This window comes from Paroedura picta, chromosome 9 (genome assembly GCF_049243985.1).
Source record: "Paroedura picta isolate Pp20150507F chromosome 9, Ppicta_v3.0, whole genome shotgun sequence".
Classification (NCBI taxonomy): Eukaryota; Metazoa; Chordata; class Lepidosauria; order Squamata; family Gekkonidae; genus Paroedura; species Paroedura picta.
In genome coordinates this window covers 34,676,338-34,700,011 of record NC_135377.1, presented here as the reverse complement: position 1 = coordinate 34,700,011, position 23,674 = coordinate 34,676,338, and the positions used below count along the sequence as shown (strand labels likewise).

At 42.4% G+C, this 23,674-nt stretch overlaps 1 protein-coding gene across 1 annotated transcript in view; it reads left to right on the top strand.

Annotated features, from left to right (window-relative positions):
* The window catches only part of CLVS1 (clavesin 1), a 70,466-nt gene extending 48,100 nt beyond the window's left edge, over nucleotides 1–22,366 (top strand). Inside the window, exons 4-6 of the mRNA XM_077352318.1 lie at nucleotides 2,245–2,355; nucleotides 4,890–5,125; nucleotides 21,105–22,366. Of these exons, the coding sequence (XP_077208433.1) occupies nucleotides 2,245–2,355; nucleotides 4,890–5,125; nucleotides 21,105–21,192 (435 nt within the window). The 3' untranslated portion in view covers nucleotides 21,193–22,366. The remainder of the gene's footprint in view (nucleotides 1–2,244; nucleotides 2,356–4,889; nucleotides 5,126–21,104) is intronic.
* The last annotated feature ends 1,308 nt before the right edge of the window (nucleotides 22,367–23,674 follow it).

The window sequence follows — 23,674 nt, the reverse complement described above, 5'->3', positions numbered from 1 at the left end:
TTGTGATATAGCTGCAGCTTCTTGCTGTCAAATTCAGCAGTCATTGTGGCTCATTTTTAAATCTGCAGCGATTATGGGGATCATTGCCTGGAAGCTGTTGTTAGAGTTATTAAGGATTCAATTCACAAGCTGCAGTTCTCCATGTAAAGTTTCAAGGTCTTAGTGCCAACATTTAAAGCCATTCATAGTCTGGGACCTGCGTATCTAAGGAACCACCTGTCTGAATATGTTCCCTATAGAACATTGCAGTCAGCGGTGACTAACCAATTAGTTGTCCCCAGATCCCAAGTAGTGCACCTAGCCTTGAATGGTGGAATGAGCTCCCAGAGGACATCAGGGCCCTGATGGATCTAGCAGAGTCCCACAGGGCCTGCAAGACAGAGCTCTTCCACCAGGCATATGGTTGAGGCCAGTATACCCAGAAGATCAGTACATCTTATAGGCTTCCTCTACCAGTTTGGGATCGCCTCCCACATACTCCCTCCTATGGGGAATCAATAGCAATGACTCAGTGCAGGATATCCATTGTTAACTTTTTAGTCATTGTAATTGTTTTATCCCATAATGCTGTATGCTGCCCCAAGATGATGTGTTCAAGAGGGGTGGCCTACAAATCTAAATGATAATAAATAAATACATTTGTTCTTTGGACATGGACTCATAAGGAGCACCTTTGTAAACATTAAAGACATTCCTTGTGCATCCAAACTTACTCTATTTATCAGAAATGAAGACTAGTTCCCCTCCCAAGTGTGCCATTAAGAAAAGGAGGGGGGCATTCTTCAATTCACATTTACGTTATAGGAATGTACAGTAGTGTGCAGAACTTTTTGTGTATAACTTTTTAGAGGGGATTATCTAACATTCAGGACCATCTTTTTCAGGTAGATGTGACATATTATGTGCATGTTAGCCCAGAAAATGAAGAAGGAATACCTCCTTTTTTGTACTACTTAAAACTATGATGATTATTTTTCTTATGAATGAAACTATGGGCAAACTATTCACTGTACCACAATTTAAAATTTGTCAGATGATATTGCCCTTAAGGCCAACAGTTAGCAATTTGGAAAATAGGGTGATAAAGTACTTCAGTTTTCTGAGCGTGATGGTATCCAAGCTGACTTTGCAAGATGATGCTGACATGTGTCATCTAGGGGCAGCCAGTAATAAAATCAGTAGAAATTGACATTGAGTAAATACTTCTCCTTCTGTCCTCCCCTTGAGGGACAATAGGGATGTCAGCACTTTTAAAACCTTTGAACCTTCCACATCTTGCACTGAGAGCCACAACCTCTTCTTGTCACAACTTTGCTATCCCTTTGCTGCACCAGAGGTACTTTAAAGACAGTTCTCTGCAAGTATACTGTTGTCTTGATGAGTTTTTTTTAATGCACAAAAAATCCCACCAGAACCTGCAATCTCATAGCGTTCTCAGAGAGCAAGGCAATTTGCTTTCCTGTCCTGCTGCTCAAGAAAGACAGAGGAGCCCAACTGTTCTCTGATATTCCTATGACTCTGATGTACAGTTGTCATTAGTGATAGTGAGCAGAAGGACTTGTGAAGGCACCCCAGAAGCCTCCCATTTTCCTACACAAGCCATTCTGCTTACCTGGGATCGCCTGCGACTGCAGCCATCACTGACAGCGGCTACTCTACCTGCATGTTAATTTGCCGGGGATCTGCACAAAACCTCCAAAGCCAGCTCTTGTCTGTGTCAGTTTCCATGGTGTTGTCACGCCGCTCCCCCTCGACAGCTTCACTTATCAACATTTTCCACCCGCCGTCTTCTGCATAATGTGCTGTTCATTCACCCAGAAAGTTCAGCTATTGTAATGATGGCTTTGGGGAGGGAGGGAAGCATGGGGGTGAAGAGGTGAGCCGTGTTCACAGAGGTATATGGGAACTTGGCTCTGTGACACAATGGGGAATTAGAAAACACGTTCCCTCCCACATTCAGGCCGTGCTTTTTGAAAAGCAATATGCACACAGGAAGCCCGATGCATCTAAGGAAAGGCAGGTTACGATGTGGCTGGTTTCAAACACACACAGCCCCTGTAATTGTATAAAGAAGTGGCAAGAACTTGTTAAAACAGAAGCTCTGGGTCTGTGTGTGTCGTAAAGGAGACACTGGATCATAATGCACCAATTAACATGCAAACCTTCTCCTGATTAGAGCCCTGCTGCTTGCCCATCTAACTGGGTGCCTCTGTTAATTGGCTTCCGTTCTTTTCTTCTCCACAGGACAGTTTTCCAGCTCGCTTTGGAGGCATCCATTTTGTGAACCAGCCTTGGTACATCCATGCCCTGTACACCCTAATCAAGCCCTTTCTCAAAGACAAGACAAGGAAAAGGGTAATTAGAGACTGCAACTTATCTGCAGCGCCTGTAGTTTTTCTCTTCCTCCTTCTCTCGTCTCTTTATGTGGCCGCAGAACAGCAGCAAGGCCTGACACCACCTCAGCTGGAGTTAGCCAAAGGCCAACATTTAATCAATATTTCAGCAGGAGAGAGTTATTTTCAGAATCACATCCAGGCACAACCCTTTTATCATGTACAAACAAAAGACATCATTTTTGTATTATAAACACACGTAGATGAAGTGAAGATGTGACATTTTCAGATCTGGGATAGATAAAGACCAGGAGAAATTTCTGACTGGAACTGTTTGACTGTATGCTTTCTGCCCACTGCAGTCATTTTAATTTTGAGAGAAATTACCCATCCTTTTGTTGATTCACCTCCTTTAAAGGGAAAGAAACAATATTGCCTGAAGCATACAAATTTCAAAAGCAGTTAGAGTGAAAACAGGACTCGGTTGTGGTAAAGAGCCTGCAAATATCGCTTTCTATTGAATATGAGTTTTATCAGGGCTGGTTTCAAGGCAGGGCCACAGTTGATGCATATAAAGCACAAAGAACATCAATAGAACCTTTGGTGTTCAAACTGCGGCAAATATCTTATCATCACAATCACATTACGACAGCTCTGTAAGGTAGATCATATTGCAGAAGGGGAGAGTGAGCCTGACAATGACTTGGCTGTGACTGCCTAGTGAGTTTGTGGCTGCAATGAGATTTGATTTGGCATCCCTCTGAATCATAAAGCTCATTTTAAGAGCCACTATGCTACAGTTCTAGAGCCTCTTGTGGCGCAGAGTGGTAAGGCAGCCGTCTGAAAGCTTTGCCCATGAGGCTGGGAGTTCAATCCCAGCAGCCGGCTCAAGGTTGACTCAGCCTTCCATCCTTCCGAGGTCGGTAAAATGAGTGCCCAGCTTGCTGGGGGGTAAACGGTAATGACTGGGGAAGGCACTGGCAAACCACCCCGTATTGAACCTGCCATGAAAACGCTAGAGGGCGTCACCCCAAGGGTCAGACATGACTCGGTGCTTGCACAGGGGATACCTTTACCTTTACCTATGCTACAGTTCTCATCTGGGTAGCCCAGGGTAATCAGATCTCAGTTTCCAAGCAGGGTCAGCCCAGTTAGTATTGGGATGGGAGATCACCAAGGAATACCAGGGTCATTACAAAGACAGGCAATGGGCAAACCACCTCTGGATGTCTCTTGCCTTCAAACTCCTGGGGGGGGGGTGTCATCATAAGTCAGCTGTGACTTGGCAGAAAAAGAAAAAGAGCTATATGGCTCCCTTTGTTTGTGTAAACTTGTCCTTTGGTATGTTATTTAAGTCTTTCATTAGTTGTTTATATCTAAACTGAGAGCCAGTTTGGTGTAGAGGTTAGGAGTGTGGACTTCTAATCTGGCCTGCTCGGTTTGATTCTGCACTCCCCCACATGCAGCCAGCTGGGTGACCTTGGGCTCGCCACAGCACTGATAAAACTGTTCTGACCAAGCAGTAATATCAGGGCTCTCTTAGCCTCACCCAGCTCACAGGGTGTCTGTTGTGGGGAGAGGAATGGGAAGGCGACTGTAAGCCGCTTTGAACCTGCTTCAGGTAGAGAAAAGTGGCATATAAGAACCAACTCTTCTTCTTCTTCTTCTAAAAATGTCAAGGCTTATTCATAAAATTCAGACTTCCAACAAGAACATATTAGTTTAAAATTATTAATCTAAAAAAGACAAGCAAGAATAAGCCTGCTGAAACAAGCAAACTACATTTTAACGTGAAATTAGCAGAGAAGCACACCCCTTCTGACTTCAGTAGGAAGTTAGTCTTCAAAGACAGGTTCTTCAGCAGAGCTCACTCATCTCAATTTTAGTGAGTGGGGTTATGTGAGGATTCATTACCAGGATGCCCCCCTCCATGACAAAAGCCGGTTTCCCATAGGCAGCAATGAGCCTCACTCAGATTCAGAGCTCAAATTGGTCCTTGACCCTCTCTAGAAAGGCCTGACTTATAGCCCAGGCTAGCCCAGTCTCACCAGATCTTGGAAGCTAAGTAGGGTCAGGTCTGGTCAGTATTCAGAACAGAGACCTCCAAGGGATGCCAAGATCGTGATGTGGAGCCAGGCAATGACAAACCACCTCTGAACGTCTTTTGCCTTGAAAAACCCTCCAAGGTGGCCATAGGTCAGCTGTGACTTGAGGGCAGTGCAGTTGCTCCATCTGGTTAGCTTATTTTTACTGTCTGTCTTCATGCAATATATATTTGTATTATACCTTTTTACATGTAGGAAGCTGAAGAGTGCACAGTAGACAATAAGATATTCAGTGCAACTAGAGACGTTTATGCTGGAATAACATTTAGAATTCCACAAATCATGTATTTCAGCAGACAGGTAGACAGTTGATCTTATAATAGAATAGTTTGAATTCCCTGTCTTCTTTGTAATTATTCATTAATGATTAATGCTTTGTTAAGGCCCATGAAACCCCTGATCACAATGAACTAGCAGCGTCTTTTGTTTGCTCTCTGTATCCTTTTAAAAGATCTTCCTTCATGGTAACAATCTGAACAGCCTTCATCAGCTAATACACCCTGACTGCCTGCCTTCGGAGTTTGGAGGGACACTTCCTCCTTATGACATGGGTACTTGGGCTCGGACATTGCTTGGCCCTGACTACAGTGACGAAAACGAATACACTCACACATCCTACAATGCCATGCATGTGAAGCATGCATCTTCCAACTTGGAGAGGGAATGCTCACCAAAATTTATGAAGAGGTAAGAATGAAGAAATAAGATCCTATTGAAAAATGTATTTTAATCTTTTTTTTCCAGCTTAAAAGTGGTCATTTTGTTGAACTGGAAAAGACAGGGCACTTCACCTTGAAGAGAGAATACTGTCTGGCCACAAAAGAGCAGCATTCAGAGCAAATGCAGTTCCTTTGCCTCATTACTACTGATGGCGTTGCAAACAGGTTGACAGTAAAGAGATCAACAAGGATGTATTAAATAGTTTGGCATGAAATGCTCACAGTTGAAAGCTCTTTCATGAGGCATCGTGCCTGCTTCTTGCTGTTTTGGGTCTCATGAACAATTGTTGATTGTGGAGCATCTGGCCATGTTTATTAAACCAAGGGGGAAATGATCTGTCCATAATGAGAGGTAAAATAAGCTCTAACAAGTGTAATTGTTATCCAAAGTAGGGTATAAAAGCTTTGAACTATGTATATTGTTAAATCGACTCCCAGCAGAGCCTTGAAACAAGACTTTCTAGAGGGCCGAAGCAGATATGATCAAGTGTTTTCCCCCCAAGTTTCATAAAGCAATACTGGGAATTTGGATTATGTGGTCTGTCTTCTCAATTTCTCTCCATATTCCAATTTACTTTTTTTTTGGGGGGGGGGCTGAGTGCAATCCCATCTAGAGCAGGCTGACTTAATTCCAGATGCACATTCTTACCATGTTGCCAGGTTTCATATGCAATTAAGAATTTCATCATAATTTTAATCAATTAAAATCAGCTGAGGTCATGGGGGACTCAGATATAACAAACAGGGAACCAGCAATAACTTGAGTTGGTTCCTGTGTCCTCTCTTTGGCAACCACCATATCCAATGGTGACCAGATTTTAACATTGGTAAAGCGGGACACCACTGACCGGGGGGGGGGGGGGTGTCTTGATTTAAAAATTGGTCTATATGGAGCAACAAAAAGTTTCATACAATGCATAGAACACAAAATAGTATTGTAATATATATTTTAGAATTTCAGTATAAGTACAATTTGCCAGGTACCCCCAGATGTCCCTCCAAAAGTGGGACAATCTGGTCACCTTACCATATCCCCTACTCTTTCTCTGCTTCCTATTCTCTATCCAACTCACCCACCACTCAACAAAAGCTGCTGTAAGCTTTATTATTTTTTTTAATTTGTGCCACACTTTTCTCACCACTGGGAACCCAAGGCAGATTACATCATTTTCATCTCTGCCTTTTTATCCTGACATTAGCCACATGAGGTGGGTGTGATTGAGATAATATGCCTGGCCCAAAGTCACTCAGCAAACTTCCATGGCTGAGTGAGGATTGGAACTAAGGACACTCAGATCCTTGACCCTCTTAACCACTACAACAACACTGGCTGTCTGCTTTCCCAAGCAAGTTTCAAAAGTTGTGCAAATGAAACTTGCTCAGTTGAGTTGTTCGATGGCTGCAGCTGGGTCCAGGCAAGTTGCATGGTAGCCATCTGCAGACAAATGACAAGCCTTGCAGTAATTGATTTTGCACAGTAGCAAGTGAGCTACACAGATCGCAGGGTTGCAAGCCACCCAGTGGTTGCTGCCAGGCTTGGCTTTAATGAGCCTTCACTACAGGGCAGGAGGAAGGGAAAGGGGTGGACTGAGGTCAAAACAGCCTTGGAAAGTGCCCTGCAACTTTCCACTACCTGTTATTGACTGAAACCAACTTGAAGGCTGGTTATATTGTTCTGGTTTACTAGCAATCCCTCCAAAATGGCTACTGAGATTTAAGAAGACATTTGTTTCTTAAATATACAGGTGCAGCTTCAATTATTTGGAATGTTAACCTCCCCCATGTATTATTTTTTCTTAGATATCAGGGTTGTTGTTTAAGATCCTTCTTGTCTGTTCACATCTCCAATATATGCACCACAGATTTGGCCATGTTGAGAATGAGTTATAATGTATAGGGACCCACAAACATTTGTAGGGGGCATATCATTTTCCTTCCTCCACTATTTCCTGTTTCCTGAAAGCCCTCATAGCCTCTCCCTTTTCCCTACATCTGCCTTTCCTTCCCACCTACCAGCCTACTATATCTGCCCCTCTGGCTTCAGTTTTCTGTCCTTTCCTTCCTCTGGCAGTCTCTGCCCAGGAAAATTAGGCAAGGTGCTGCCAGGCAGACCCAGTTGCATCAACCTCATCTCCCCCTGTATCTCCTTCCTCGCACTCCTTTCTCTTTCCCTCTGGCTGGCATCCCCAAATACTCACCTTTCTCTTCTTCCTTCTCCCATTTCCACCCACGCACCACCCCTTTTCAAATATATTATGTCATCCATACTCCAACATGCTGTCTGAAGCTGCCCATGAGGCTGGGAGTTCAATTCCAGCAGCCGGCTCAAGGTTGACTCAGCCTTACATCCTTCCGAGGTCGGTAAAATGAGTACCCAGCTTGCTGGGAGGTAAATGGTAATGACTGGGGAAGGCACTGGCAAGGCCACCATGTATTGAGTCTGCCATGAAAACGCTAGAGGGCACCACCCCAAGGGTCAGACATGACCCAGTGCTTGCACAGGGGATACCTTTACCTTTTTATGTGTATGCCAAGTCATGTGTATACCAACTTCTGATCTAGTGAGATGGGTTTGATTTTCTGCTTCTCCTTCATATGCAGCCAGCTGGGTAACCTTGGGCTTGCTACAGCACTGATAAAGCAGCAGTGTCAGGGCTTTCTCAGCCTTACCTCCCTCACAGGGTGTCTGTTGTGGGGAGAGGAAAGGGAAAGTGATTATAAGCTGCTCTGAGACTCTTTCTGGTAGAGAACAGTGGCATATAAGAACAAACTCTTCTTCTTCTTCTTCTTCTTCTTCTTCTTCTTCTACTACTACTACTACTTCTTCTTCTCAAGTATCAGATTGGAAATCCCATTGTTTGGAAAATCAGTAAGAGATGTGTACCAGAAAAAGAACAACATACTTTTTGAATTTGAGTTTTCCTGATTTGTTATAGCTCGAATTAACTGAATCATTGAGCCAGCATATTAATTTTGTTCTGGGAAATTCAAACCAACCACCAAACAGCTGATCCTGTTGCAGAGAAAAGCTTCTGTGGAGACCAGCTGTTTGGGGGTTTGGTAGGCATTTTAAAAGACCTAGGTCCCTTTAAATATATCCAGCTGACCCTTCCTGCACAGTCAGCCCCAGGAGGGTTGGGGAGGCCAGACATGCAGCTGACAAATCAGCTCCATGCCCTCCCCACCCCATCCCAGCGTCCAGCAGGATATAAGAGAAAGACCCCACCAAGCAGTTGATCCTGAAGATCAGCTGTTTGGTGGAGTCTTTAAATGGTTCCCCTGAAGCTACAGAGGGCTCTATCTATAGTCTCAGAAGGGTCTGCAGGAGAGAAAGACCCAGTTGGGGAGGCAGGCTGCACTACAAGCTGGCTGGCTGATGAAGTCTGGCTAGCAGCCACAGTGACACACATCCACTGTACTATTATTTTTTGTATAATCATACAATGCACATTGTTCTATAATTTATGCTGTGCATGTTCTATAGCAGCTCCCTGCCTTTCTTTGTTATAAACTAAAAACATTGCACAATAAAAAGTGTTTATAGCTCCTATTATGTACTTAGTGATATATCCACAGTTTTTTTTTTTTTTACAATCTTACCAAAGTCTGCACTGTTCCATGTTGCTGGAGATGTATGAAACTGTAAATATAGGGAATCTCTAATCACATAAGCAGAGATCTGACAGTAACAATACTTTGACAGCGTGTTAAGACTGTGAGGAATCAGTCATCAAATGTGCAAAATTCATTTTATGGCAATGGGAGAAAGAAGGCACTCTTGTGTTTTTACTCAGCCTCAAGGATATCATTTCCATGTTAAGTTACTATGATGGCTCTGTTTCTTCCATGTTCATTCAGGAGGCTAGGAGAACAATGTGCAGCCATAAAAGGGGGGGATGAAGATGAAAGGTATGATAGGACTAAGCCAAATGACAGTGCAACCTCACTGGATGAAAGCAAGGCAAACGTAGCTGTAGAAGGAAGATTCCCAGAGTCTATATTCCTGCTCTAAATTTCATTGTATACGTCTGAATATATCATATGACCAGTTATAAGAATTGAGAAGACAAATAATCTGAAATGAAAGAGAGATGAGTATTCCTGGCTGGCAACATTTTTCAATTCTGCAAAAATTTTTAAAGGATCAAATGTTACTCTTCAGTTCTCTTCCCCATTTTGCAGCTCCAGATCCTCCAGCAATAACCTTTGTTTTCCTCCTTAACTATAGCTTTGTAACAGCTTCCTGTCAGACTCTGTATGCCAGGAAGGGAGAAAGGGAGATCAGGCCAGCAGACCCTCTCAGCACTTCGGCAAGGAGTAACTTGTGCAAATGGCTGGTTGCCTAGCAACAACATACAATTCCCCCTAGTCTGAGAACTAGTTCAAATATACTGAAATGGCACTGAATACTCTGCACGGACATCTCATGTTTCATGTGGGTGAACATGAAAGTGATTTCCATATCAAATAGCTAGAGTTGCCACATGCCACCAAAATAAAATTAAAATCACCTTTACCTAAATCACTAATGGAATTCTATGTTATTGTCTTTTTTTGCTGACTTATATCGGGGAGCGGCATAAATAATTCATTAAGGGGGGGTGTGCCGAGTCCGGGATAAGAAACAGGGGCGAATCAGAAGGCACACAGCACGCGCCTTCCAATTGGTCCCTTGGCCCCGGAATGACAACAGAGGGGCCAATCGGAAGGCGCTTCATGTCTTCCGATTGGACCCTTGACAGACTGCCTCCACTGCAGGGGGAGGCTTTCCTGCAGGCCTCAGAGCAGGCCTGCTATGTCAGTGATGCGGCAGGGAAGCCGCGGAGTCAGCAGGGAGGGGACGGGTGGGGGAGGCTTCCCTGCGGGCCTTGGAACTGGCCTGCTGCATCTCTGACATTGCAGGCCTGCTCTGAGGCCTGCAGGGAAGCCAGGGAGTTGCCAGGGAGGGGAGTGGAGGGGTGCTGCCGCGGCTCCCCCTTTCAAAGCCTGCTCTTATGAGCGGGCTTTGCAGCCTAGTGTATATATTTTTTAACTTCATTGTGAAGGTCTTTGGCCAATACAATAAAATCTATCTATGACTACTACTATTTTTAAAAAGTACAAAATTAAGCTACATCAGCTGCTACTATTTTTACAATTGTACTTTTAATGTTAAACAAAATTAATACATTTTTATTTTTTAAGTTTATTTCTCACCAGACAATGAGGAATATTGAAACACGAACCACCTCACACTGATGAATTGAATTATTTGAACCACTTCTTTTTAAAACTTTCTTTAATTCTGCAAATCTACCAACCACTATTTTCAAAAAGAGTGGAGAGATAAAAGGTGCTTAAAGGGATTAGTCCCTTTAAATGCCTTCCAGGCAAACTCTCAATTTGGAGAAGGAATTTAAAGGGATTATGAGTCCTTTAAATGCCTTCGGAATTCACCCCAAGCTGAAGTTGAGGCTTAGAAGTGGTATTTAAAGAGACCACGATCCCTTTAAATACCTTTCTCCCTCTCCATTGAAAATAATGGAGGATATGGGTGCTGTTAGTCCAATCTTTTTGAAACTTGGGAGGGGGGGGTGTTGAGAAGAGAAACCAGCAGCTATGCTGCTAATTTGGTGCCTCTACCTCAAAAGCCATTCCCCTTGAGCCTTGGACACCTCCAGATTGATTCTCGAAGGAGTAAAAAAAAAAATCAGGTTTCCAAAATAAATAAAAAATTCAGGTTTCACAAATAAAGAACACATGCACAAAGAATTCCCATACCGTTATTGTAGTTTGGGAATATCATGACATACTGATATGGGGAGGATAAATATACCCAAATCCCCAAAATACCGTGTGTGTGTGGGGGGGTGCTTTTGCATATCTATGTTTACCACTTTTTAATTTCCTCAGTAGGTCTAGAACTTAATCTCTCATCATTTTAGTTTATGTTTGCTAGGACCTCTTTACTGGTGGAGAAGGGGGGTATGCTTGCCTGATCCAGGTTGGGAAACTCCTGGTGATGCAGCCTGGGGAGGACAGGGACCTCAATGGAGTACCATGCCATAGAGCCCACCCTCCAAATTATCCATTTTCTCCAGGATCTTTATAATTAGGAGATGAACTGTAATTCCAGATGATCCCCAGGTCTCTCTTGGAGCGACCAACCCTTCCTTAGTTTGACTCAGTTCTTAAGACACAGTAGATTAGTGTTTAAAGGAACTGATTACAACCTTCTAATCGATGATACAATTATTGGAAATTGCCTTTACTTCCGTATTGGAGACCAAGATCTGATCTCTATTTCTTCGCTTAATTAAGAAATGCTGCTTGCTATGTAACCTTTCACCTACAGTGGAATATAGAAGAGGTCAAATATAGATAAGCTAAAGAATTTCGGTCCAGGCCCTGACATGGTGGAATTTGCTCCTGGACAAGCTGAGGGCCCTGTGAGAGCTTTCAGCATTCTGCAGGGCCTGCAAGACAGCTCTTTCACTGGGTCTATGGTTGAGGTCAGCCCAGGAAGATCTGACACCCCTCTGGCAGATGAGAAGGAAAGATCTAAAAATGGAGGGTCCTCACCAGCCAACCATTATTGTGAGTGATGAGGTCGGCACTTGGGGTCCCTCTGAGACTGAATGCTAGCTAGAGCTAAGGGACTGGGAATTGTCTCCACTATAGGGATTTTTCAATGGGTGTTTTAATGAGATAATATTGTTTTTATAGAAATGTGCTGTTTCCTAATGGCACAGTGGCTTGGGATTGTAGGTGCATATTTTGTATATGTTTATGAGCCCAATCAGCTTTATGCAGCTGAGTCAGGGGCCTCAATTTCCTCATACTCATTACACTCCTGAGTTATGGTTCCTGAGTTAGAATTACAGAAGCTAAGTTGTAGCCTGTCCAATTAGTTGGTTCGTTGTTGTGTTCCAATAGACACACTTCTCATGTTCACTACAGGCTCCACTACTAATTCTTTCCCTGCCTAGAAATACAACAGAAGTATTTCCCCCTTCTAACTGTGAGATCAAGTGTTTAAAGACTTAAGAGTCAGTACTGCCCAACAACGAAATATAAAGCAGCCTTAAGTGCTATTGGAATATAAAATCCTTCATACACCATCAATAAGAAAATCAGTATGTGTATGTTAGAAGGAAACATTTTCCCTCATTATTATTTTCTGTAGAAGGACCGAATCATTGAACGATAATAGCCTGGAGGAGTTGGTGCAATGGGCAAAGAATCAGAGGGAAATGAGCAGATGGGTGGTGAGAGCCAAGTGAATAGATCTTTGCAGTGTGGTCTGATTGATTGGTTACAGTGTACTGGTTTGAGAGGCACAAGGCTCAACTTGAGGGGGAAAGCCCAGCAGGACTGTCATGGTTATTTTTTTATAGGAGCTTTAGCAAATGAGGTTGTTATTAATACAAAGGTAAAAATACAAAGGGAGAAGTAAAAGACTGATAATAGGCATATGCAGGTTGCAAGAATTGCATTTATTAAATGAAACCTGGTCTTAACAGAATTTGGATTTTCCAAATGGAAACCTTTCAGTTCCTACGGATGAAAAGCATGGCCCACGCTTCTAAACAGCAGTTGAGTAGAAGTATTCGGCTTCTACATACATAAGTTATCTCTGTCCTATCACAGCCTCTATATTTTGCATACAGAGAAGCATGTAGCTTGCATAAATTGGGTGCTTGGGGCTCATATACTCTGCTGATGAAAGCAGTGTGGGAGTACAGTAGATTTTAGGAGGTTGGGATTATAGTGTCATGAATCCCCTAATTCATGCCATCTTGATCTATCCCGACCCTGCATATTCTCACACTTCTATGTCTTCCCCGGCCGGTCCTGGCCAAGGCCATAAAGCAATAAACCTGTCTTCTGAGAACTTCACTCCCTTCCTTTCCCTGCGGGTGAGGAGCTTCACCAAATGTATCAATCTTACTGTAAGTGTCCTTGCGGAGACAGCAAAGTCTCAACAATGTGCCAACCTCCCGATAAGGCTCCTGGCCATCTGGCAGCCTGGGAACAGGCTCTCTTTTGTCACCTCTCTTCGCTCTCCCGCCGAAACCTTCTGAGTCCCCCTCCCCTATCGGGTGAGCCCTATAACTACCCCACCTGTTCCCCCTGTACTTTGTTATTATCAAGATCTTTGCTTAGGAAGATCTTGGCCTGCTTGAGCATTCTGTGGACTTTGCCTAATAAAGCTCTTCTTGGAAATTTGCAACTGGCTGTTGGATTTCGGATGTGCTTTCACTTGGGACTCCACTGGCTGGGCTCAGCCTGATTCCTGACATATAGGTGGTGAAATATTGTGTTTCAGTTTGACTTTTTTCTCTTATTAGTTTTCTTCCTCTTCTACTTCCCTGATTGGGTGGTTGGTAGCACAGGTAGTCTTTCTGCCTAGCACCCAAGACTGCTGCCTGTGCTACCAATGTGGACTGTGGAGGGCTAGCCACCTAAATGGAATAAGCAGCAGGCAGAGCAAGTCAGCTATGAGGGTCCAGGACAGGAGGAGATTGTCTACATGTATAGGTTGCTTCACATGCAGCACTATGGGATTTACATGATGTAAATTACATCCTCTATGTCAGTGGTCCCCAACCCCCGGTCTGGAGACTGGGACCAGTCCATGGATCAGTCGGTACCGGGCCACAGCTCCTCCTCGTCCTCCTCCCCGGCTGCTGCCTCAGGGCTGCTCTGCCATTCTGCTGCTGGTTCACCTTTGGTGCTTTCCAGCGGCCGCCATGGCTGGGGCTCCCCCTCGGCATGGCACTGTGCAGCTGCTGCTGGCAGTGCCCCCCAGCAGGCGGTGGGAAGTCAGGGGCGCCGTCGAGAAAGCAAGTGGAGCAGGGGCTCAGGTGGCAGCGGCGACAAACCTTGGCACAAGACTACCCCCCCCCCGGGCCTCAGTAAAATTGTCAAGCATTGACCGGTCCCCGGTGATAAAAATACTGAGGACCACTGCTCTATGTTATGCATTTTTTTTCTAGAGTAAGCTCAATTTCTTGAATGAATTGCTTTGCATGCCTTTAATATACTCTGTCATGGACTGAATGGTTGTTTGCAGCATGGCCCATGTTTTTGAGAGATCTCATCTTCATGAGGTTGAATTTTATTATCCAGAATGTGTTCTAAATGCTTAAAGCCTTATCAATATGTTGCTTGTTGTGTATGTAGCTAAGGTACTCTTATCTGTGTCAGATATGTATTTTCAGCTCTTGCTTTGTGCTTGTGGCAGAATAGACTTCCAGACTGTGTTAATTTTATGTGTGCTGGCTTTTTGTTACGTATAAAGAGCCATAGTGAATATCAGTGTATTGTAGTGGCTTGAGTATTTAGCTATGATATGAAATACCCTCGTTCCAATTACCAGTTGGCCATGGAAGCTTGCTAGGTGTATCATCCTACAGGGATATTTTTGTTGGCAAAGTTTAAATATGCAAAGGTTTACAGCACTGGCTGATTAAAGGATAAATAGTTTTAATCAGAAGAGAAGCAATTATCTAAAGAGAGGATAGAGATAAACTAACTGAATAATTGTTCTTCGTCTGCAAGCAAACAGGGAGGAAGTGGGCTCCAAGGAGCAGGAAGTCTCCAACTGAACCAATCAGGAAATAGGAGGAAATTATTTTTTAAATACCAGGAAATTCCTGATCAAAATAAGCTAACTACACATCTCCTTTGATGTCCCCTGTATGATATTTTTATAGAGCTTGCATATTCCAACAATTTTGAGGATGAAATGGAAAGGGGAGAAGGTTGTAAACCACTTTGAGTCCCCATTGGGGAGATAATTAAAAGTGAATGAATAAACAAATAACTGTATGGGTATGCTATTTAGGAGGGTTTGCAAGCAGTTGGGATCATTGGGCACCCTGAATGAATAAAGCATTCTCTGTTTGCTTCACTCTTCTGCTTCTCAGCCCTGCCCCTCGTCAGATTTATACCTTCTAAAAGCTGGAATGAGGAGCTAGATCTGCTAGTGTAAGACGCAGGATATTCTGTTGTGATACTACAGTTGTATAAAACTTACTAAGTGGCATCACTTCATACTTCTAAAAATGCTGAAAAGGCTTTTTGATATGTCAGTGGATATGAAAGTGCTAGTTTTCTGCTGCTGAAGTTGTATATTGGGGACTGCATTTTTGTATCATTTGAGTTTATCTTGCTTTTATGGCTGTTTGTAATGCACTTTGGGCGTCTCAAGACACAGCACAAAAATAAAATACATACAGTATGTACTCAAGGTATGTTCCCACTAGAGACCACTCCTTCTCTTTGGCAATGCCTTGGCCTTGCATGCCCCCTTTGAGAATCATTGTCTGGTGCTGAACATATTAACTTTTCAGTGCCAGATAAAAATGTTTATTTTTCTCTCAGGGCTTTTGTCAAGTTGTGGAGGCTCCATACTCTAGCTTTCCCTCTGCACTGTTTTTTTTTTCTCCTGTACTAGCATCTGTGTGGACCATGCTACTAATTGTTCTTTTAAATATTCAATTCTGTTTCTTCAGTTTATTCTTGGTCCTTTAAATGTTTTATCAGATTAATTCTTAGGGTTGTCAGTTCCCTGCCTCAGGCCTTGAAACACAGGCTTTGGGGTGCATTCTCAGGGCAGGAAGTTGCAACCCCCAAGCCATCAGCTGGCCCTCACATTTAGCAGCTTCTACGTAAACTAGAGATTGGTGTTAATAATCTGGCACAAAGAGCTCAGAGACATTTTGTGTTTACTGCATACTTTTTAGAAATTGTGTTATGAAACCTCATTAGCTCTCTCTCCAAAGTGGCATTGGTTGTGTTTGCACATATTAAGGTTGTACGTGATATTGTGTTGTGCCCCCCAACCTCCCCACCACTTGCCGGAACCCTAACAGATCACCAGATAACACTATGATACAATCCCTAGTGGTGTGTACTTTGGTAGTGTTAAATACCTTTAGTGCTGCTATTCAGTGAGATATCACTAGCTTTTATCTCATGATATCACAGGGCTCCATCCTAGAAGTAGGGCTGCCAACTCCAGATTTGGAGATACCTAAAGATTTTAGGGATGGAGCTTGAGAAGAATAGGGTTTGGCGAGGGGTCAACACAGTCCCCCTTCCAAAGCAGCAAGTTTCACTTTTTCCTGGAGTTCAGTTGTAATCCCAGGAGCTCTGCAGCTACCTCCAGGTCGCCCTCTCCCCCCACCCCTTGGCAGCGGTCTGCAACCGGAAAAAGGTTGCGGACCGCATTCTGAAGTTTAGATTTAATGTTTTATACACCACATAGTTTTTCTAAACACCATCCCCAGTTAAGAACAAATATGTGAAGTGTGACCAGGTAAGGCAGAATGTTCCAGAAAGAGATGCCTTCTATCGTCTATTGGGAGGCGGGGGAACAACTCAAGTGATTGTGTCCACCTAGAACTAAATCCCTAATTCTAAACTCTTTTCAAGGAGGCAGAACATTGTTCCCCACAAATGTTCGATTTAGCTGTGCTATTTTTACATGGCAGCGTTGTTGAAGTAACTGCTGGTGATTTTTATAAGGAACATAATTTGTACTTTCTAAATCTAGCTAATGTTTAGAAGGCATTCAATGTGAATGAATCACTAACTGACTCAAATGCATGTGGTAGATTCCACAATAGATTTGGAACACAGTGTTCAGCTATTAATACAGACGTTACCTGAAACCCAAAGGGACACATTTAGAATATTACAGTGTTGAAGTTTAACAATCATTTAACATTATTTTCATGTTACTGGCCTATGCTTGATTCAAACATCAAAAATATGAATGTATGTAACAGTTGCTTTAAATGCCATGAATCTGGAGAGGGGAGTGGCACTGTTATTTTCCTTTTGAAAGTGAGTTTTAAAACAGTTTAGAAGCTCTGGGGTATGACTTCCATAAAAAAGACTCTGGGAAAAAAAACATAAATTCAGTGAACTTTGACTTGCATGAGGGCAGATGGGCTAAAGGATGATGCTCACACCTCATTGTACTGGCAAACAAGCCACAGCTTTATTTCAAATTAACAACAATAAAGTGTTGGCCAACAAGGGGAGAAGGAGCCTAAATTAGCTTATTAGGGTCATCCAACCCTTATGCTTAACCCTAGTGGTGCCTTGATTTGAATTCCTAATTTGTATTTGTAATTTTGATATACTGTACCGTATTTGCCGGCGTATAAGACGACTGGGCGTATAAGACGACCCCCCCAACATTTCCACTCAAAATATAGAGTTTGTTACATTACATTACGTACTATGGGCAGCTCTGTCTATCCCAACTGAAGTGCACCCGGCGTATAGGACGACCCCCCCCCCACTTGGAGGCAAGTTTTCCAGGGGGAAAAAGTAGTCTTATACGCCAGCAAATACTGTATATATAATTTTATTGGAGAGAGCTGAAAATAAAAATAATAAAAATAAATAAAATACAATGCAGCCTTTAAAATGGTATTTTAAGATGCCAAAGTTTCAGACTATACTGTAATATAGGCTAAGAAAGGAGATGCTTTGGTTATTGTGCAACCAAGTATCACATCACAGGTTACTCTATCAGAAACCCTGTGCAAAGAAAATGAAAGAAGGAAGATGTCTGTTGAGATAAGACAAATGCATATAGAATATCAGAGTCCAGTAGCAACTTGAAGACCAACAAAGATTTATTCAAGGCATGAGCTTTCGAGTGCAAGCACTCTTCCTCAGATTCGAATGCTTGCACTTGAACGCTCACATCTTGAATAAATCTTTGTTGGTCTTAAAGGTGCTCCTGGACTCTGATTTTATTGTGCCATCTCAGACCAACATGGCTACCCATTTGAATCTATGCATATAGAATATGTCAGTCAATGACTATTAGTCAAGGTAATTAAATTGAATGGCTGTGTTGGACAGGATTCCACTATGTTTCAGATGTGAGGCCAAGCAACAAGGTCATCTTCATGCCCTGCTAGTAAGATTTGGAGGGATATCTAGCTAAGAAACTATTAGAGATCTGACTGAATTTGATTTAGTCTAATACAGCAATGCTTTTATGTTCCTAAAAACCATATCCAGGCAACTGCTGTAGATTGCATCACTCTATAAAAAGTACAATAAATTATTTTTGTAACTAGAAGGAAATAACAGGGAACAGAGACCACAGTCATCAATTGCAGAAGTCCTGACTAGGGAGGTGCTCCAAAAATTGGTAAACTATATAATGAAGGTTCTTAAGTAAAATGTATTCCAGGCTCCCTAGGTTATTTAATTGGAGAAGCAGTAATATAGTAACATAAGGAAGATATGTCCATTTTGGCAACTGATAATGCCAGGCCCAGTATTGGCTCTACTAGAGCCTTCAGTAGTAGCATCTCTTATATTTTGAGTGTTTAGGACCACCTCTCTCCTGCCCCCCCCCCCAAAAAAAAATCCATGAGCAGGCACTTAGCAGGCATAGCTGATTCTGCCAAAATACTATTGTGATGTGTGAAAGGAAAAATGATATGCGCCAGAGGCAAGGTTGCAGTTGTATTATTTAAATATTGTAGTAGGTTATATGTAGGCTTCTTTATCTATAATGGTCTTGAAAGTATGAGTATTCCTCTCAAAACAGAATAAGACACAAGCCCCAAAGAACTCGTTTGAAACAACCTCTGAAGAACATAGGTAGCTTGACACAGCATCAATGTTCTGGCCCTTCTGTTCTGTGACTGTAACAGACTGTGTGGTTTACCATGAATGTTTCCACACTAGCGATATCCCTCGCTTCTGACTTTTTAAAGTGCCAAACTTTGTGTTTGTTTCCATACCTATTTTTACCTTTTCAGCCACAGACCCAAATTGCATGAGCACTTACCCTATGGTTAAGGATTCCCTGGTTTCAGAGATTTCATTTTTTTAAGGTGGGTTTTAATTCAGGGCTGCTCACAAGAGAAATTCTTGCATTTAGGTTTATCCCCACGGCCGCTATTTTGATTTGTTTGTGCATGCCCCCTTCCTTATTTCCCTCCTCCCTCCGTCTCCCTTTCTCCTCCCTCCCACTATCCCAAAACATCTGACTTTTTCTTTATTTAAGAGGGGTGATCATATTACAACCATTAAAAATAGTGGCAATCAGTCTGGCTTATTATGCAGGGAGCAATAGTGTAACATGATAAGTGTTCGGGCCCACTTTGTCTCCAGGCCGGGAGCCCGGACGTATCCGACCCTCCCCCCCACCGAAGATCCAGGTGTACCCAGACAAGGCGCCACCCCCCCCCCGTGCACAATACCCATGCCAAACACACTTAAGCTAAGGGGAGGGTCTAGAGAGGCAGCAGACGAACGAGGCCCCATGGGAGTAGCAGTGACTGACACCAGGCAGGGCAGCACGGCAGAAGACGCTGGGGCATGAGGCCTGCTGACCGGACGAGCTCACCCACAGGCAGGAAAGGACAGAGGCTGGGGTTGGGGAAAGACGCTGAACACGGAGCACAGGGAAGGGGTGGGGTTCATGACACCTCGGGCAGGCAGTGGAGGGGAGGAGAGAGAAGGGGAAGTGAAGTGGTTGACTGTGTGATGGGAACAATAAAACAACACTCAAGTATCTGGAAAGTGTTTTAGTGCTTTATTGACTCTGGAGGAGGCTGCCGGTGAGAGCGAGTGGAGCCCAGGTGACTCGGACTCTGGGCCAGAGTGGGATAACCCCTCACCCCCGCCTGTCTGGAGGGACCCGCAGGCCCCTGCCCTGGGGAAAGGGGTTCAGAGGTCGGGCAATGAAGGGACGGACCCAGAGCCATGGGAGGGGCCTGACAATAAGCTAAGGTTTTTTTTTTTTTAAATCACATCCAGTATACTTAAGGGGGAGGCAATTAGTATGTCTGAGGGAGGACACAGAATGGTGGAATTAAGGGGCACAACAAAAAATAAGGTACAAATAGGTGCCATTTTGGAATTTTTTAAAGTTAGAAAAGGAGAAGGGAACAAAACATGATGGGAGGCTGCTTCCTTCTGAATCAGATGTAGAAGAAATTCAGCCTGGGAAATGAGGGTAGGGATGTCCAAATTTGGAAAGCATCCAATGGAAATCCAAAACAAGACTAAAACAAGGTATGTCTCAAATGAAGAAACAGTTAATGTGACTCTACCTGGTTGTTGGCATCTTGGATTTGGCCATTTTCAATGCAGTCTAGAAGAACCAACAGCTTAACCAACATCACACACAAAAAAGAAATAGAGAAGAAACCACGAGAATGTTGTTTCAGTCCAGTTACAAGTTATAACTGCAAGACTGTCATTCCAGGCTTCATTCTATTGGCTGGTTTTGTGCTAAAAGCTCATTGATTTTTATTGGTGTGGTATGGTGGGACTCAAGAACTAGGGTGAAGGGTCCAAAGTGTGATGAAGACTGCAGTTTCCAGTCTTGGAACTTGCATGAATTCATTGTTCACTGGGGTCTTACAGTGACTGTATGATTCTACTTTGGTCCAAGTACTTTACATTCATTTATTTCAAAATGAGTGCTTGCTATTTTTAACTTTGATTTTCCCTCCATATCTGTTAGATGGAAAAGCTAAGGTGTATGTGCTCAAATATCATAGGGAACAGTAGCTCACAAGCTTCCTTCTGTACTATTGAATATCTTAATTTTAATTGTAGAAACTAACAAAATTTATCCTTTTAAACTTCATAAACCTGCCCAAGAATACGTTATGTTCTGTTTATAAATGATGTAAAAGCAGAAATGTAAATGTGGAGCTCAGAAGTAAATAGTTTATATATTTCTATATTCCCCAACATTTTGAATTTAGGGAAGTTACTGCTAAAAAAAATCTTGTTTCCCCCAATGGGTTCAACATTTCTGGACATCTTGAATATCTACTTAGATTCATGAACATGATACCTGTAGAATCTAAGTAGATATTCAAGATGTCCAGAAATGTAGAGAAGTGAAATGATGAGCAAACATGTTTTGCTGAAGAAAAATTAACAACTGTACACTTCTGTTTTAGGTCTCAGTCAGTGGTGGAGCCTGGGATGCTGAAACACGAAGATCAGAATGAAAATGAGAACACCCAGCCACTGCTGGCTCTAGACTGAATTTGAATTCACCCTCACACGCCAATGCGTCACCAGACTTCTATAGTGCAAGAATTCTAGGAAGCAAGAGACAAGTTTCACACATATTAATACTCATTCAGCTTGAAGCCAGGGTCTCCATCTTTGCTGAGCAAGTAATGATCATCACCAGCCATTTGTCTGTGCGGCCAAAGCCAAAGGGGACATTCCTTATGGCCCAGAATACTAAGCTAGAGAGAAGAGTTTGATTGTAAAACAGAGAATGTGGGGGGTGGGGTGGGGGGTTCTCTCTTTCTTGATGTATAAATACAAACAGTGCTTGAAACAAGAGGGACTACTTTCTATGTTCACACACTCAAAGATGTATTAGCTGAGATTATCTAAGCAGGGATGTACTCTGGTTTTGTTAAAATAAAATTTAGACCAAGTAACAGATGTTAAAGTAAAGGTGTCTTGAGTTTAAATACTTTAGTAACAGGCTTAATGCTTGTAGACCAGACAGAATGCCTCTAAACCCTAAAGGCCCTGTCTTTTTTTGATAAAAATTGCTAAGCAATTACCAGCAGAAAAAAGCGTCCAGCTCTTCAGGTATGTGTTCTCATCACCCTCAACTACTTGCAAGGACCATTTATTTCAGCCCCCTGAAAAAAATTATTCCTAACTTGTGAAAGTCCCTATAAACCTGTCAGCTCAGTGTAACGAGCTGAGTGCGAAACAGACACAGGCAATTTGAAAAGCAATTATTTAATCTTAACAATATGGTTTTCTTTTCTTTTTTTCCACAGGCAGTGGCAGTATGTGGGGTAGATGTAGTGGCTGAGAAAGAGGGAAAGGAAGTGTCTGAACTCAATGGAAATGCTTATTAGTGATTAATGTTCCACTCCAGGTCCTTCCATTTAGGTCACTCCTGCAAATGAAAGCTCAGCAGAGCTGTTTAACCATCTTCCCTCCTGCAATCAGTTAAAAGTGTTGCCAGAGGGCCTGGCTGACTGCAGATATAGGCTATGCTTAATAATGGAAAGGAGGGAAACCTGGAATGAATTATTCAATATGCCTCCATTAGAAGGGAATGGTGGAAAAACAGGAAAAAATGTAGAACTGAAATGCCAAAGATCAGTTTGCTTTTCTTATCTTTGCTCTACTTGCAAAAAACAAACCCCTTCCCTAAATCAAAATTAAAATAGATTTTAAAATGCCACTGTTATGAAGGTTTTGTTTTTTTTAGGAGGGGGGGGTTGCTTTATTTTCTGCAATCACTGTAATTCTTTTTAAATTGTATGTAAAGGCTGTTAGCAATCTGTTACAAAACACCATATTTAAGCCATACGCCAGAGAGGGCTCCACTCACTGTCCTATGAATGATGGTGCAACTCATTGCTGGTGCTTAGAAGCAATGACATCATGCATTTGGGTCTGATCCCTGGTAAAGACTGAAAGGATGCTGTGTTCGTTTTAACTGCCATCATGATTTCCTTTTATGTGACTCTTTCAGGAACTGCTTTGCCTGTATAAATGCTTATAAGACTTCTGCAAAAAATATCATTTAGCTATAATTTATTTTATCCCTGAGGGCCAAATAGATATTGTATTTGATTTCTCTTCGAAACTTACTGCTCTTGTAGAATCAGGGATCCTCAATTGAAAAATCAAACATTTTTCTTTTCCACAGTGAAATTATAGGGGCCCTACTTAGACCACAGCCTGAGGCACCATTTTGAGTATTTTTCGGCTGTTCTGCTGTTGATGCACATGTGAGAACAACAATAACAACAACAACAAAAGACATTTGTGCTTGTAACAGGTTTCTGAATTAACTGTTGCCCATAGAGGAAGGTTGATTTACAGTTGCATTTTTCACTTCTGTCACTTTAAAGTGCACATGCGATGTTTCATTTAGCTGGCTAGTTTGTTGCATCTGTTGGCCAAAGCCAAATTTGCCTGCTAATCTGTATTTTGCCATAAGGACCAACTATTAAAACAACCTATCATTCATAACAGAGAAAATCAGTTTGCACCAATGGCCCTTTCCAAGTAATATATGTTGTATTTAACTACTTCTACCTGGGGCTTTATATACTTACAAAGCAATACATAAATGCATTGTAAAATCTTGAAGAAAGGGTGAAAATATTAACATTTTAGCTGAGGATCTGTGAAATTTATTTCCAGATCTCAAACATATTAAAAATCTCTGTGAAAACACATTTTTGGCTACCTAAGTTAGTTAATATTTTCAGTTCATATAACATACCTGAAATGAGAGAAAAATAGATAGCACTTTAGTCATGGAGGATAAAGATTATAATTCACACAGAATCACAGTGTAAAAGGGAAATTCTTTAAGAATCCTACTATAGCATAGTGCTTGAGGTTCCTTCCAACCGTATGATTAAAGGGACTTGTCACTTTTCAACATACTTCTTACATTAGCAGTTTGAGAATGGAATTATGAGAACTATATGATGCCTACAGAGGAAGGTCAAGGTCAAGGAATGTATAATAT